Genomic DNA, 17,163 nt, shown 5'->3' with positions numbered 1-17,163 from the left:
CAGGGCATCCTGCGGTGATCAGCTAGGGGTACAATCCTGCCCCTAATAGGTCTGAAGTTAGAAACAAGGACAAATTTAGGGAAGCAGTTAATCAAGCTATTATTAATCAAGTTCTGACATTTGGGGGCTAATTGTTATAGGGGTTGTTATTTGTCTTTCTGGACCAGTTCCTAGAGAGAGTGGCCTGATTCCCTCCAAGTCTGACTTAACAACAGCAGGCTGGCTTCTGATGTGTTGGTTTCCAGGGCTGGTTGCTGCAAATTATGGGTCAGTGTTGTATTTTTAATATACATAAACCTCCATAGTCGGCACCTTCCTACACGGACCACCTCCTTAAGTTGACCTAATGTTCAGACTTGACATGTACCACATGTACCTATCCGTGCAGTAGGCATAGTTCCTTATTTACGTTGACCAGTTTATTACAGTCCCTTGGGTGGTCGATCCACAGAGCTTACACTGTATGTTCTGGCCATGATCCACTTGTATATTCAATCACTCAATCAACATTTTACAGAGAAGTACAAAAAGCATCAGTGTATAGCTCAGTGAATTTTGGGGGGTTTTTTTGAGACAGAGTCTCACTGTGTCGCCCTAGCTAGAGTGCCGTCACAGCTTGCAGCAGTCTCAAACTCTTGGGCTTAAGGGATTCTCTTGCCTCAGCCTCCCAAGTAGCTGGGACTACAGGCGCCCACCACAATGCCGGGCTATTTTTTTGTTCCGGTTGTCATTGTTGATTTTAGCTGTCCCAGGCTGGGTTCAAAACCACCAGCCTTGTTGTATATGGCTGGCGCCCTACCCACTTAACTACAGGCACCACCCCATAGCTCAATGAATTTAAGGGTAACAACCACCCGTCTATTTTAAAATTCTCTACAATCTTATCTTCAGAAACAAGTTGTCAAGGGACATTTTGAGTCTCAACGTAGATTCCTTCCACTGGCTGCTTCTGTGCTCCTGTCCGGGGCAGGCCTTGTGGCTACAGGCCTTCTCAGACCACGGTAGCCCTGGGTTTCCCACATTTGGGCTCACCCCTGTGAATCACCTCCCTCCACATTCCTGGACCTGAAGAAGCAGTTCAGAGTGTGTGCCTTGAATTCCAGATTCACCACTCCCTTGGGCAAGTTATATAATCTCTCAAAACCTGTTCCTTCGTCTACAAAATGGGAATAAGAATAATGCCTGCTCTCAGAGGGTTGCAGCAAGAACGAGCAAGGGGAGAAACATGCCAACTCCGCCACAGAAGAAGCACTCGGATTTACATTCAGTTGTGTATTTCGCCTAATGGTGTTTTATTTTTTTTATTTATTAATCTACTTACATCTACTTATAATCTATTTATTTATAATCTACTATGTCACCCCTGGTAGAGTGCCATTGCATCACAGGTCACAGCAACTTCAAACTCTTGGGCTCAAGTGATCCTCTTGCCTCAGCCACCTGAGTAGCTAGGACTATAGGCACCGGCCACAATACCCAGCTATTTTTTTCGAGACAGGATCTCACTCTTGCTCAGGTTGGTCTTGAACTCCTGAGCTCAGGCAAGCCACCGGCCTTGGCCTCCCAGAGTGCTGGGATCACAGGCATGAGCCACTGCACCAGCCGTTGAGCCTGGGTGAACTATCGCTATTCCAAGCAAAAGGGAGAGTGCCCTCTGACAGGCACCCTTTCCCTTGTCTGTCTCCAGCTTTGCCATCTAGAAAGCAGATGGGATGCCATCCTACAGCTGCCACCCTGCAAGCACAAGGACCAAGGCTCAAGACCAGGATGACAAAGCAGGAGCAGAACAGCTCCAGACCTCTAAGGGCCTTATTGAGGAGCTGTCCCAGCCCTGGACTGCTGACCTCCTAACAGTGTCTCTGCAGTGGCCACACTTTCATCATATGCAGTCACAGATTAATCCAAACTACACAGCAGCTATTTGCGGTGATCTGAATATCTGAATGAAATGAAATTTCCAAATGAATAAAAACAATTTGAAGTATCCTCTAAATCTGCCTACATGTTCAAACTGAAATGATCAAACAACTGCAGAGAATGAAAGGTCTGTTCACAACCATTTCTACAGGAAACATTCTCAGTCCTTTTCTGAGGGTCCAAATCCCAGCCAAGGACTCCTCACTGCCAACCTCCCTTTCTTTCATCGTTTGGTGTCAAAAATACATACGTACAACACACATCCAACATCCAGCAGTTTCCATGGGTCCTCAGCACCACGCGCTTGGAATCCTGAGGACTCAGACACTTGTTCCCAAAGGCTTGGCTCTAGACCAACCTCACACAGCACGTAAGCAAATGATCCTTCTGTCAAACCCAAGGCATCTGCTCTGGCATCTTGGTCAAAGTCCAAAGGCTGTAATTGCATTATGCCTACTTGTGAACTCTCCTAGAGCCCCAACTGGGTAGTATATTTTCCATCCAGAAAAGATTATGCCGAGCATTGCTCTGCACACTACGATAAGGGATCCAACCCTTATCATGAGGGAGCATCTCAGTGTGACGTGAAGCCATCTTGAGGTGGGGGCAAGAGGCTTCATTCGGCCTCACGCAGAGCCAGTGAGGACAGTTCTCAGCTTGGAAGAAGCCAAGTGCACCTGAGGGGTTAAACTTGGATGTGCTGACAGAGAAATAATATGCATATATTTCCACTTACTTTAAATGATTTCTAAAGCAGATGTTAGCAGATGAAAAGAGGATTGAACTCTATCTAGCCCCTTTTCTAACTGCTTTTTATCAAAATATAACCCACATAAGGATTTCAAAAACTAAATTCATTCTAATATAAAGTATGCTGTCTTAATAGCACATGGTATGTAACTTTTTATATCCCAAGCTCTGAACATGAGGTATTTTGCTTTGCTTAGAGATGGTCCCAAGGTTTAAAGTTTTTTAATTTAATTGGTAAAATTACTTTAATAAATGTGTGGGACTAAGTGGTGAAATAAAGCTCATTCAGAAAATATTAGAAATGACCCTCCTTTGACTGAACTTTCGAGAAAAGGCACAAGTTCACGATGCCTAAAATTACGTTGTATGCAAATGAAGACAAGACCCTCACACACAGTGAAGAGAAAATCTCTAATAATTTATTGACCTTCGGTTTCACATTGTGAAAAAAAAAAAAGTTTTACAAAACCTCAAAAATGTAGTAGTAGCAAACAAGTACATATGAACATGAACATTTTATTTCAACTTACACAGTTTTGTACGTGAACCACCTATTCAATAGCCAAGAGAGGGTATTATGCAGCTCTAATCACTCTTATTCAGACAGGTGTCAAGCCCGGAGAAAAGGGGCTACACAATTATACCAGAAGTGGAAGGCTGCCCTTTGTTATCTGTTTCTACAGCAACCAGGCCACAAAATAAGAAGAACCTTCTCTGTCTTATGCCAAGGTTTTTGTGTGTACTGTGCTGTGAATTGTACTTGCTTCAAAGTGTGGGACGTTTCACAGGGTGAGAATGGTCAAGTAGTGAGACCAAATGCCTGCATCAATTCAAAGAGCAGGAGTCCAGAAAGTTCCCTGCAGGCTGGGGGCCCACCCTCCCCGAGGCTCCCTCTGGCTCATACAAAGTAATTAATAGAGGATTCAAGGACAGACCACAACTTTGAAACAGCTGCAGAAAATTCATCCTGCTTTCAGGAGCCACACAGTGACACATCCATCTCTTGGCCAATTTGCATCATAAACTACAGATCTGTGACTGCTACAATATAACCACACTGACTACGCCAACAGGGTACAATTGGACATTTGCATTGCTCAGAACACATCTAGGAACCAGGGACTGACTGCTGTAGAGTATTGTGAGTCTTTTCTTCCAACAGCTCATTTATTTTGGTCCAACTGTAGCCCACTTATTCACGGCACGGACGGACAAGCACAATTAGTCTAAAGTACTAAGGTGGAGAGAAATGTTAAGGATTTATCTGTCATTAGACAATGCAAACAGACTCGTGATGTAAAAGGTTATCAGTCTTAACCCCTATTTTCTAAAATACAGCAAAGCGAGAAACATCGACAAAAGCAGTTCCAGTTGCAAACCCTGGTCTTCCCCCGCACCTGGGAAGAAGGGACACTAGCACTAACAGCTACACGGCACATGCTTAGTAAACAAGCGCTCCAATGAGCAAAGAATGTATTCACAACTGATTCCCAACTGCTCCAGAAAACCTCCCGACAGGGGCCACTGCCTACAATTCTTTGGTGTTTTGTGGCCAAATGTGTCACTTGTGCACCAAAGAGTTTTGTTTTTTGTTTTTTTAAGAGATCTACCAAAGGGTGCAAACTGAAGTATGTGTGGTACCAATGGGAATACTGTCTTGGAGAACTTCTGGCACTGGCTAAATCGTTTAGCAAGATCAGAGAACAACTGAGTCCAGGTCAAGCAAATCTCATCAGTGAGTTAACTGACTTCTGTGATATTTCAGTTCTTCCCATTAGCTGTAGTTATGGCAAATCATTCTCATAGGATAATAAATAGATAAATAAATAAACTTGAGACAAGGCTTTTTACCTGCACTCTATATACAGAACTATCCCATAGAATTCTCCAGGATTTTGGGATATTACACAAAGGCAAAAAAACCAAAAACCTGTAAAGCAATTTGGTCCTTTCCAAATTTCAGCAGCTGAGACTGAATTAAGTGAATCAGATGGGAGGCGGGAGAAGTACAAAAAGAAGCCTCCCCTGGCCCCATCGGCGTGACCTTACCCCATGAAACCCCATTAAAAGTTGGTGAGTCTAAGAAATGCCATCGCCATGATTTCTCTATCTCTAGGATGCAATTTAAATTTCTGTCTAGTAACCCTTCCCTGTCTTGACATTTAAAAAGTCTGCCCCGCCCCACCCCACCCTCCAGTTATAGTCCAAATTGTAGCTCAAAAGTTTTCATTTTTGTGCAGCCAAGCACATCTCAACAGCCACAAAATGTGCAAAACATACAACCAACCATTCACGCACGTCCACACACGTGAAGACAACCGTAAGCATTGTTTCAGCATGCAGGCGTCAAACAATAAATAGCTAAATCTGTAACAAATTTCTTAACAGCCAAGGGAAAGTTTAAAGTCACTTATAAATAGAAAAGAACATCTACCAAAGGGCTACCAACAATGTCCCCATTGTTCAGAAATCTTCCCGGGGAGCACACCCCTTAGAGATTAACAGAGAGTCCAGGGGTCCTCATTCCTCAGCCAGCCTGGCCAGCTCCCCTCCTGGACCCACAGTGGGGCTTTGAATCTCCACAGCAGCTGGCTGGAGGCTTCAAGCTTGCTCCTCAGAGGGGTGACAACCATTTCAAATTTTACACATAAATGGTGGAGCCCATGGAAATCAAATGCTGAATATGGTACAGCAAGGGAAAAGGTCCAGCTTTTCTCTCCCTTTGAGGGGTTGATTAACGCTGACATTAATCCACAATTACAAGACAAGGACTAAATCACAGGTTCACTCATTCATATTTAAACCATGTGCTACTTGCACTGAAAGTCCCGCCCCACCCCCACCCCTTTCCTTCATGTCCAGTTAGAGAATTTACAAGGTGCAGTGGATTTTAATCGAGTTTCGCAGCAACTTTCTCTTTTCCTTTTTTCTTTGTCTTCATTAAACTTGGCCTTTCCAAGGTAGAAATCTCATATTGTCTCACCGAGTGATGGAGTGATCTAAAACAGACGGAAAAGAAGAAGACAAAACAAGCATGAAGGATCTGTGTGACGGCACAGTTTTAAGTTTTTGGTTAAATAGCCACAACATTTAAAAAAAAAAATTAAACTTGGGACAGAGCTGAGCAATACTGTTCTGAAAGAAGGGTCTTAATGGCGTGGTCAGTCGGAACTGTGCATGCAAAGATATTTAAAGTACTTGCCTGACATGCACTCGCATGTGCAAAAAACTGCTGCTACCCAAAGAAGGACCTTCACTTCTTTCCTAAACCTGTATGTTCAGATTCAAACCTATACCTCTAAGTGCTTCTAACATTCATAAAATTCCTTTCTGTGCAAACCCTCCTTGGCCCAGGTACCATAGAAGATTCCAAACTAAATCTATTCACCATATAGAAGGCAGACATAGTAATCCTTTTATTTAAATGCATCTCTGCTATTCATTATGGCAGAAATCAGTTTCGCTCCTCCAACAGCAGCCCAAGGCTGGAGTTCATTCTCAAAGTTCATTAGTCTACACTTAGAAGACACCTATGGCGTGCCCGTGCTACTATCTGTAGAATCCGCCGACATGAGTATGAATATAAATTCCGAGTACTCTATCCTCAAAACCTGCACATTTCACAGGGGCTGGTGTTTTCTTGCACTACTCACGCCTTTCCCATTTATTTACTTCTGATTTCACAGGGGAAGGCTGTGCAGAGGGCTTCTGGGCCTCTATTACATTAACTGTAGGTATGGCCAAAGGGAATTCTGCAGGGGCCACTCATTACTTCTGTCACATTCTTCTCCCTTTTGCTTTTGTGTGTTCAGATGGCTGATTCATTTCATTAGTTGTCTCTTTTGGCAGTTTCACCACAGTGATTCAAGCTTTCAAGGCATTCCTTAGCCAAGGGTGTCATCCCCCACCACCGCCTCCTTATAACCTGTGCATCAACATTGGGCCAAAAGCATGCATCTTCTCAGAATATAAAATTTCAAGACACTACATACTCAAAGGCACACCAAAGGAAAAAAAAATCAGAGGAAACAAAGGAAATAAAAATCCAAGTGAGGTCAGGTTAGGGCCACACAGCTCCATGAAAATGGGGGATAATCAAAGCAATTTCCTTCTTGTGCCTCCCACCCACTGACAGAGCAGCGGGAGACAGTTAAAAACCCCTTAGCGGATGAGCTTTCAGATCTAGGGAAACTTTTTCCTAACACTGCATTCATTCAGTTTGCACCTACATTGGAGCACGGAGGATGGAGGCCTGACCCCGCACCTCTTTAAGGTGCCCAATCCAGCTCACATGTTTTAGCACTATCTTGTGTGCAGTAAAACTTTAGAAGTTTAAACCAATGTTCTCCCTGTCAGAAATTCCGAGTGGCTTTGATCAGGCACTTATGGTGCCCTTTAAAAGCAGCCAACCTGGCCTTGTCAAATCTAGTTTTTATGTGCTTGACTCTGGCTGGAAGCACAAAGGGTGTCGAGGATGTTGTTTCACATATAAACTGACACTTTACTTGCTCTGTTTCCCAGGAACCAGAAGAATGTGATTTGGTTCAAAAATCCAGGTTAGGGTGAACTCAAGGGCTTACCAACATACTCACTCTGGGCTGAAAAAAGGAGGAATCAAAAATACCATATAAAGACGGCATATTAATCAAAGAAACTTCATTTTTCACCACACACAAAACTGATGCCACTGCTGTATCTCAGAACAAGTTAGGATCTAAACTGAAGGGAGAAAAGAAAACTAAAGCGTATTGAACACTTAATATAGGCCAAGAACGAGACTAGTTATTTTCACCTCTTTTTTCCTCGCCTCATTTATCAATTTACCCTAGCATGAACCATGACAGATCTTAGGAGATTTATAGCTCAATTCAGCATTTGGCAGAGAAGCGATCTAAAGTCCAGAAAGGCCTAGAACTTAAACCTACGACCAGAACACACAAGTTGTCTCTCCTTTTTGTCTCAATTTCCTTACCTTGCTTCCCAGAGGCCAGCCAAGTCTACTCATTACCGTTTTTTTTGAATGTACCACCACAGTGGCAATTTTTATGGCTCGTCTGTGCAAATATAGTCAATTCTGGAGTAACACCCAACTAAGTGTGCTGCTAATTGATGCTTTTGCCTAGGAGGTTTTTAAAACCTGCTTTGGAGTTGAGTCATGCATTCACATTGTAAATGAAATAACCACTTTCAGAACATTTGTTTACTCAGGATTATGGAGATGGCAACAAGGGCTGCAAAAACCAGTTTGGTGTGGGATGCTGTTCCCCCCAGTTGCTTCCCAGAGGAGGTGTCTGAATGTTCCTGCTCCTTTGAAGATGTTTCATTCCAAGGAAGCATGACATTACTAACAGCTCTGCTAACCATAACAGGCTGGAGGAGATAACTGAAGAAGCAAAAAAAAAAAAAGGATGAAATGTGAAAAGTGAGGCCAATTTTAATGATGCTCTTAAATGAGCTGTTAAGAGGTAGAGAAAGAAAAGACCAATGAGATGAAACCCCCTCTTGGCTTAACTTGCAGCTATCCCTAGATTTCCTTTTCTCCCTTTGAAATGCCCTTTTAAAGGCATGAAACATACAAAGGAAAACAGCCACAAGTTTCTAAGTAATTTAGGTTTCATTGCAATTCCTCCAAAGTGATTATTTTTTTCTCTTATTATTACTAATTAGCCCATGAATCATGAAACAAATGAACACATGTGTGCTCTGGGCTATACTCACACACGCTTAAGCCATTCCTCTGGCCAATCCTAAGAATGCTTTACAGCAGCAAAGTGGCCATGAACACTGCGAACTCTGAACTGTGTAGACCTATTAATTATTTGAGCCAGGAGTATTATATACTCTTAAATACACAGACAACCATTATGTGCTCAGATGTATGACATAGAAACACAACTTTTGTTAGCCCTGACAATAGGGTCAGCTTGACTGATTAACTCTGAAAGGCAGCAGTGAGGGCGGTTTAGGTGACTTGATGTATCTGTGTATCAAATTGACACTATGTAGGTGCCGTTTACAAGGACAGACCTAAATCCCCCTTGTAAGTTAATAAATGCTCCATAGGGGATTGGTTTTGGGGGAAAAACATTTTAAACAAGCTAATAAATAATTTTGGAGAGGATAAACTAAGAATGAATTTGACCAATGAATTTTTCAAACTCTATTCAGTCCAGAAAAGGTTTAATGAGGTGAAATGGAATATCAACAAAGTATCATCTGAGATAATGCCGATTATGAAGCTTAATTTTATCAAGTGGTAATTTAGGGTCATGTTCAGGTGCCCACGCTCTGGAGCCACATTGCCTGGGTTCACTTCTTCAGCAAATCTACCATGTACTAAGTTCTACAAACTTGGGCAACTTACCCAGACTCTATATGTATCATGTGTTTTTGACAACTTTTTTTTTAAGAGACAAGGTATCACTCTGTTGCCGAGGCTAGAGTGCAGTGGCATCATAGCTCACTGTGACCTTGAATGAACTCCTGGTTTCAAGTGATCCTCCTGTTTCAGCCTCCTGAGTAGCTAGGGCTACAAGTGTACACCACTGCACCAGCCTAATTTTTTAAATTTTTTTTGTAGAGATGGGGTCTCCCCATGTTGCCCAGGCTGGTTTCAAACTCTTAACCTCAAGCAATCCTCCCCTCTTGGTTGGCCTCTCAAAGTGCTGGGATTTCAGGCATGAGCCACTGTGCCCAGCCATGTTTTTTCATCTATAAAATGAAGCTAGTATCCCACAGGGCCGCTGTGAGGATCAAATGAGATGACCCATGTGAAACCCACAATGCCGCTCCAGGTACACAGTTAAGGGCTTAATAAACATTAGCTGGCATTATTCGCAGAGATCAGGGGGTCTCAGCCTGGAATCCCTGGAAAACTTTCTAAAAATACTGATGCTTGGGCCCGGACCAAATGCAACAAAGCCTCTAGGATGGGCAGCTTTTGAAAATCTCTTCGGAAGATTCTGAGGCTCTCTTCTGGGATTCTGAAAAAATAAAAGCTGAGAACCATTGGCTTATGTTGGCGGTGGGGAGGGCTACAGTTGTGGCCAACACATGCATTTAGGTCCTGGAGATGGCAAGTCTCTTAGGTTTATTGTTTTGGTGTGACATCTGGTACAGGCTCTATGGACCGTGTCTCTCTTCACATACTGAACTTCTGTAACCCACCTAATTATACGCATACTTACATCTACAGCTGGCTTCTTACCTCGTGCTCCCTTTCTTTAGGACCTACTACATTTAAGAAGGCAGATGTTTCCAGGTGCTGACGAATGCAGTAGGAATCAGTGAGTACGGGACTGTGGTTATGCTGTTCCATACGTCTAATGTCGGATCGTAGCAGTCCAGAGTCTTGCACCGCTGAATGCCAAAGTATCCTCCAACCACGTAGAGTTTGTTTCCGGAGGCCACAGCGTGACAGCTCATGCGCTTTGCTGTCACGTCTCCCACTTTGGTCCACTGGTAAGTTTCACTGTTGAATTTATAAGCAGAGCAAGCAGAGAACTCTGTGTCTCCCCCCATAATAAAAATCTGGTTCCCCAGCACAGCTGCTGCTGTGTAACGCCAGGGTTGGGGACAGGTGGCCGGTACCGTCCACCTGTTTTCACACTGATCATAACACTGAACCTTGGGGAGCTTGTCATGACTGACGCTGGTACCTCCGAAAGCAAACAACTTGAGTTTGGCACTCACTACCGCGGCATTGCTAACGCCTTCTCGGAGTGGGGCCACCATGGTCCATTTGTTGGTTGTGGGGTCGTAATGTTCAACTTGCTTTAGAGAGACTGAGGGGGAGGCTGGGAGGCAGCCAGTTGCCGCTGTGTGCCCCCCAACCACGTAGAGGCAGTGCTTCAGTTCAGCAGAGCCGTGGCCAAACCTGGCCACCAGCATGGGGGCGGCTTTGGACCACTCCTCATGCAGGGTATCATAAACCCAGACATCTTTTGAGACCCCATTTTCGGACCCTCGCCCCCCCGTAATGTACACTTTGCAGCCAATCGCACATGCACTGAACTCTTTTCTTGGACTGGGAATGTCGGCCTTGGGAATGATTTCTTTGGCCTTCTGGTCGACCAGATACAGCTTGTCACACATGAAAGTCTGTCCACCCAGGAGGAAGAGCGCATGGCCGGTTTTCCGGGGCCGAGCACAGAGGCTGGTCACCACACCGTCGTTCTGCAGGATTTTTAGTTTGCACCTGATGGCTTCCTCTACAATTTCCTTGCTCTTTCTCTGCTTGGTGATGAGTTCCTCCATGGCCACATTCTCCATGAGATAGATGGCTGGCAGGAGCGCCAGCCTCACCGTCTGCAACAGTTCTGGGAGGTAGCAATAGCGCTTCTTCAGGTCGTAGCTGATCCAGTTAATTGCAGACTCGTACACGAGCCTTTCATCTTCTGTCTCCAGCTCTTCGCTGGACAAGAGCTGCACCACCATGTCCTGGGGCAGCTGGAGGAAATCTTCGTTCTTCCTGATGGTCTGGAAGTTGCTGAGACACATCCTCCAGGACAGCTCGTAGAGCTTGGTGCACTGGTGCGCGTCGGACAGCAGCAGCATGCCCAGGCAGTTGGTGGGGTGCAGGTTCTTTTCCAGGAACTCTGCACATGCGTCCCGGATATCCTGAAACTCCAGCATGTCACCAGCTTCCAGGAGTGACTCTGCATTTTCCTCATTGATGATGACCCGGGAGGAGTAGGCATAGTCAAGAAGCAGCTCTAAGACTTCGGGGTGGATGGAATTGTCGAAGTTGACTTCGCTGTCCTGGCTCTCTTTCAGCCCGCCACTGAACATGGCCTCAAAGTAGCGGCTGCAGGCAGCCAGCACTGCCCGGTGGCAAGGGAAGGTCCTATTTCCGGCATGGAGAAGGACGTCAGTGAAGAGACGCTGCTGGCGTAAAAGGTTCAGGTGAGTGAGGACGCTGTCGGCGTAGGAGGACTTGTGAAACAGGTAGATGTTAATGGAGCCACTGCTGGCCCTGGATTTGCGGTTCTCGTGCACACTGACTGACATTTTGTTTCCACTCCTAAAAGCAAAACAAAATAACAAAACTGTTGAAAGTGATGCTCCTGATGTTTGGGAGCAAAACAAAAACAAGAGCTTTGGACAAGGAAAACAGATCACTTTGTTACTGGCCCTGCTGCCTACCTAGTGTTCTGAACAGTGTGTGGCCATCCTAGTTCAAGGTCAGAGACAAGACAACTACCAAAGCCAGGGACAACTACCTGGAAGGAAAGAATTTATCGTAATACTGTTGAGCTATCTAAACTATATATACTGGTAAAAAAAAAAAAAAAAGAAAAGAAAAGAAAAGAAAGAAAGGAAAGGAAAGGAAAGGAAAGGAAAGGAAAAGAAAGGGGATGGGGAAGGGGGAAAGAAAGAAAGAAAGAAAGAGAAAGAAATAGAATCACTGCTTACAAGCAGGTTCGCCTTGGAGAACCTGATTGCCAACTTTCAGGACACTGAAGTCCTTGAGAATGTCAGTCAGCAAAAGCAAGGTCTCATTCTCACAGCCTCCTGTGCTCTCGTCCAGCTGATTCATACAGGCCACTTAGAATGCCAAGCCTCCTGCTCTCGTAATGCCAGGATGGGCACCTGCTTTCCTGCCCTATGCAACATAAAGCCATGTGTAAAATGCACACCTACTAATTAATTCCATTAAGAATTCCTTTGGTAAGATCCAGTCTCCTGGCACATTCAGTAAGGGGGAAATGTAAGGCCAACTTTTGCAATGATCAGACCTTTATTTAAATGTTACAGATCATTTTTAACCAGTCAGCTCTACCACGAAAGAGTTCTAAAAGCATCCCAACATAAACATTACCATATATTGATCAGCAAGCTTTAGACAAAGCACAGAATGCATTCTGGCCACAATCACCAACCATCTTTCTTGTTCTGGACAGCTTCCAAAGTGAGGATTTGGCACATAGAAGGAAGAATATTTTGAGAGGCATAGTCATGACTGCTGTTTTTCTGTTCTTCCTGCTTTATACCAATTTTTAGAAAACCAGTTGCAAGAACAAAGGATTCATCCACCCCTCTCTCTTAATAAAAAAGCACATCACCAGGACCCTTCCTATGTACCTGCACATGCTGGCACCTGCATGTATGGAGTTCAAACTGTAAACATTGCTTCATTTAAATAAAAAAATACACATGCATGTGTGTCTATCTTGTCAGCCACTGTTAACTTGGGGCCACCCTAGAATTTATTGGCTGACTGAAGCAATTTCCTTGATACCTAAAGTGAAATTTTAACAAACTCTAATGCTATCTTTTGACTTTCTTCAGTAAGAAACCCGTAGGGTAACGATATAGGAAATGCCTGTCATCTATCTTCAAAAATTGAATCACATGCCAATTGATTCAAAGGCGTAGAGCTCTGGAGAACCTGCCTGTCTAAGGGCTCCTGAGGAAGCTGTTTATCCCGCTGTTCCTCCCCAGAGGGTAAACTATGTCCTTGGTTACAGTATCTTTTCCAAACACAGCACAGCCAGTCCTTATAGCACAGCTGAAAGTTGTATGTTTCCTTCAACCATTCAGATATTTATTTTTAAATTTATATTCCAGGAATTATCAATACATGCAAATGAATGATTTATTACAGATTCATGGGCAAAAATACTAAACTGCTCCTCCCGAGCCACTGTGAGACCCAGTGTGAGACGTGGCACAGGAGACAACAAAGGCAGAGGCCTGGCATGCCTATATACCCGCCTCATCCCAGTAGGTGATGCAACTTGTTTTCCTTTATTTTTGGAATGTAACTTTTCATTATGAGTAAACAAGGCTTAGTGCAAGAAAGAAAGTAACAAGGTCCTAGACTTTACAAAGCTGCCAGAACGCTCCACAGTGACCTTATCCCCACCTCAATCTAAGCCTCTGCCATCTAGTCCCCTCTATCTCATGTCCAATGCTCCAGAGAATCACTGATAGGAACCTATGCCATCACTCCAGGTTTCCAAAGTATTAAAACATTTATTAGCATCCTTGATGCTCCACCACTGTAGTTATCATTTCAATGAGTACATGCAATCGTAAGTATTTGGAGGAATATGTTAAGCCTACATTTCAAAAGATTGTCCACATACTCCTGATGAAGCTGCTCCCCTAGGGGACACTGCCCTGACTGAAAAAAAGAGGCTCCCTACACCTGGGTGCACAAGCACCAGAGCCCTTGCACGTAGAGCTGGAATCATGCTGGATGCAAACATCAGAGAACATTTCCCTGAACATCAGATTCTGCCTGGTGTAAAATGACACTCACAACCAGATGCACACTTAAGTCGACGATTTGTTAGAACACCTTAGGATACAGGCTGTGCATCTCTCCGCATCCAGAGTTTATGCACCTGGATTTTCCAGGATGGCCCATGAAGCCAGAAGGAAGAGCCTACCCTGTCATCTTGGATACCATCCAGGTGGAAAAGCATGCCACAGTCAGAATCTAACATTCTTGCAGCAGTGTTTGATGAAAATGAAAAGTAAACTTGAAGACCCAAGGGAAATGACTCGCTTTCTGGTTTTAAATTATGCAAACATCAAAATACCAGCAGAAACCATTTATACAGTCGCTTAAACACACCTTCAATATAAAATGAATCATCCTTCCCGCATTTTTTTAAGCCCCCAGAGAAATAATATTTGCATACCAAGTTAGTGGCCAAGAAAATGCACGCATATACTTAATCCGTGTCTACAAAGACAGAGAAAGGGGCTGCTATTACTGTGAACATCAAAGGGGCTTCTAGTTACAGCAACTTCAGCTCATTTAATGCTCCTTACAAGTCTACAGGCTTTCTGCCCCCCAGCGTTTAGCGCACCACCAAGTCTCTCCAGGTTTTGAATATGATCTCAAACCAACCAAATGAAATACTAGGCAGACTTTCTTGGGCATTTACGTTACTGCTAACAATTGAACATTACAAAGATCTTGTTGACAAAAACAGCATTTTGTCATAGCTTTATAATAGTTTCAATGCTATTTAACGTTCTGGCCATGCCTGTGAAGCTGACACCAAATTGAACATGGAACAAGTTCAAGGATTTATCTCCACCCCACTCAGCAATTCCCATCCATTGAAACTGATGATGTTACTCTGCAGGCAGAATACTACAAGAAACTAGTTTTTCAGAAACCAGGTTTCATTCATTCCGCCGCAGTGAATGTGCCCGCACGCGGGGTGTCCGTCCATAGCCCCAACTCTCCTCCCGCTGGATAGGGTACAACGCGGGTCACCGATTCCGCACACTTAGCCCCGCAGGCTGCAGGGAGCGAAGCAACCTGACATTCACTCCCAGGAAAGCGCTGCTTTCCGTGGAGGAGGGAGGCTGGTTGTGAGCCTAGCTCGCCCGCTAGCTCTCTTCGCTGCCCTCCCCGGCGGTAGCGCCGCGGAGGGGAAGCCGGCCGGCGCCTCCGGCGATGCCCGACTCCTGCGCGCTGCGGCAGGACAGCGGCGGCCCCGAAAGAACAGCTCCCCCTGGCCTAAGTAGGAGCTCCCGGCTCCCCGAACTGGCTCACCCGTAGCGAACACACCCCCGCAGCCAAAGTAGCCCCTGAAACCCGCAGCGCCCGCAACAGGTCCAGGGCAGCGGAAAAAACTTACAGCGGTGGCGACTGGCCTCAGCGCACCACCGGCTGGGTTCTCGCCTGGGTCACGGGCAGGGAGGCGACGCAGCAGGCGTCTCAGCCCGGGTGAGCGGCGGCGAGCGGCCGGCGGAGAGGAGCACCCAAGGGGCGCTTGCCGGGGAAAGGACCGCGCCCGGGGCGCTGGCGGTTCGCCTCGGCCTCTCGGTCCCCACGCCGCGGACCCTGTGCCGGGGCCAGCGGAGCGACTCCCGGAGCAAGTCTCGAGAGCAGAGAGGAGCCCGCGAGGGCAGGCGCCGCGAAGGAGGCGGGCTGTGCGCTCGGGGGAGGGAGCTGGGAAGCGCCGTGCGCGCCCGCGGCCGCTGGGCGTCTGGACCCGGTCTCCGCAGCGCCGCCGCCGCACCGCCTCCTCTCCGGCTGCCGGGGCAGTCTGCGCCCTGCCGCCGCGCGCCTGGCTATAAGCGGCGCGGCCGGGAGGGGAGGGGGCGCGTATGCAAAGAGATGACACCAGGGGAGGGAGGAAGCGCAGTAGCGCGGCCCGCTGTGTAGGAGGAGGAAGGGGAGGCGGAGTGCGTGGAGGAGAGGATCTGGGGAAGAGCGTGCCGGGGGGAGTTAATCGGGAGAGGAAGCGGGGAAGGGGGGCTGTGGGGTGTGCAGAGAGACAAAGCGGGCGCTCTCTCTTGCCACTAGCAGCTGCAGCCTCGCGCACTGCGACTAAAGCAAGTTTTCCTGGTTCCGAGTGTCTGCGCCTCTCTGGGAAGCCTGGTTAATAGATAGCCCTGGAACTGAGGAACCCAGCGCAGGGGAGCGCAGCCCGGGGCTGCGTGCTCCGCGAGGCCAGAGCCCGCGAGACGCTGGGCACAGGGTGGCGAGGAAATAGCTGGGAGTCGGCAGCAGGCACCCAGAGTAGAACAGAGGCCAGGGAAGAGGCGCGAGCCTGGACGCTCGGGAACACTCAGGCTGAGCGAGGCAGGGCGTACAAGTAGGGGAGCTTTCTTGCTGGCAGGGAGCCAGGCAGACTCGGGCCGCAGGCATTTCCCCTGTGTCCTCCACCCCACCCCCGCGGGTGCGGCACTCGCGGCAGGACTCTGCCCCGAGCCAGGGGACAGCAGCCCCGGCGCGGCCCGGCGGTTCGCGCACCACGTGCTTCTCAGCCAATCGCCGCGGCCGCTTGATTCAAAGAAGCGGCCAAGCTGCCTCCTCTCTGAGCTATAAAGCCCCTGTCGCCCTCTCCGACTCGTCCCTCTTCCTGGTTTTTATCCTCGATAGTGTTACTTTGCAGTTCACTAAAGCACTGCCCGGCACACGCACGTTTAAAGCCACGCGGGCCAGGAGAAAAGGCGATTCGAGAAACCATCTCGTGTGGCCATCACTATTCACGAATCCCACTTTTGATCTTTGCACTAAAGGGTTGTTTTTCCTCTGGGAGCTAAAACGCCTGATTTGTATTCGGTGTTTGGAATGTCTATGAATGGACTGGATAGATTGCCGGTCGCCCCCTTGTCTTACAGGTGAGGAACTGAGGCCCAGGGAGATGTGCACTGCCCCTGCTCCGCAGCTCCAGAGTGCAGACTCCGTGAGTTTGCTGCGCCCCAGGCATCCACCCCCCACCCCAGCTTTCTTTACAACGCTAGGCTCAGATAAGTTGCAATGGAGGCTTCACCTGACGCTTCCAGAGTCTTCTGAAGAACTGTTCATAGTTCTTCATTCGAATTCCACTTTTCCTTTACCCACGTTCCCTCCTGGTGTTCGCGCTGAGAAATTTCACTCCTTGCAAAGAAAGAAAGACAGTGCCCTCTGAAGTCCTTTGTTAGCATTAACTCTGCAGCTTTACCACAAAAAATGTGTTTCATATTTTAATTTTTTATGCAGAGTCTCCACAAGACCGCTTCCCAAAGACGGGAGAGGCT

The 17,163-nt window shown here is 46.6% G+C and overlaps 1 protein-coding gene across 1 annotated transcript; it reads right to left on the bottom strand.

Moving 5' to 3' along the window:
• Positions 1 to 3,064: 3,064 nt before the first annotated feature.
• Positions 3,065 to 16,151, bottom strand: ENC1 (ectodermal-neural cortex 1). The gene is made up of 3 exons (XM_053588736.1): positions 15,273 to 16,151; positions 9,875 to 11,689; positions 3,065 to 5,666 (listed from the first exon to the last, which is right to left on the bottom strand). The coding sequence occupies exon 2, from the start codon at positions 11,674 to 11,676 to the stop codon at positions 9,907 to 9,909; it is 1,770 nt and encodes a 589-aa protein (XP_053444711.1). The 5' UTR covers positions 11,677 to 11,689; positions 15,273 to 16,151; the 3' UTR covers positions 3,065 to 5,666; positions 9,875 to 9,906.
• Positions 16,152 to 17,163: the final 1,012 nt, after the last annotated feature.

The sequence above is a fragment of the Nycticebus coucang genome, chromosome 1 (genome assembly GCF_027406575.1).
Source record: "Nycticebus coucang isolate mNycCou1 chromosome 1, mNycCou1.pri, whole genome shotgun sequence".
Lineage (NCBI taxonomy): Eukaryota > Metazoa > Chordata > Mammalia > Primates > Lorisidae > Nycticebus > Nycticebus coucang.
Note: the sequence above shows the minus strand (reverse complement) of the source record. Positions and strands in the feature narration are given on the sequence as shown.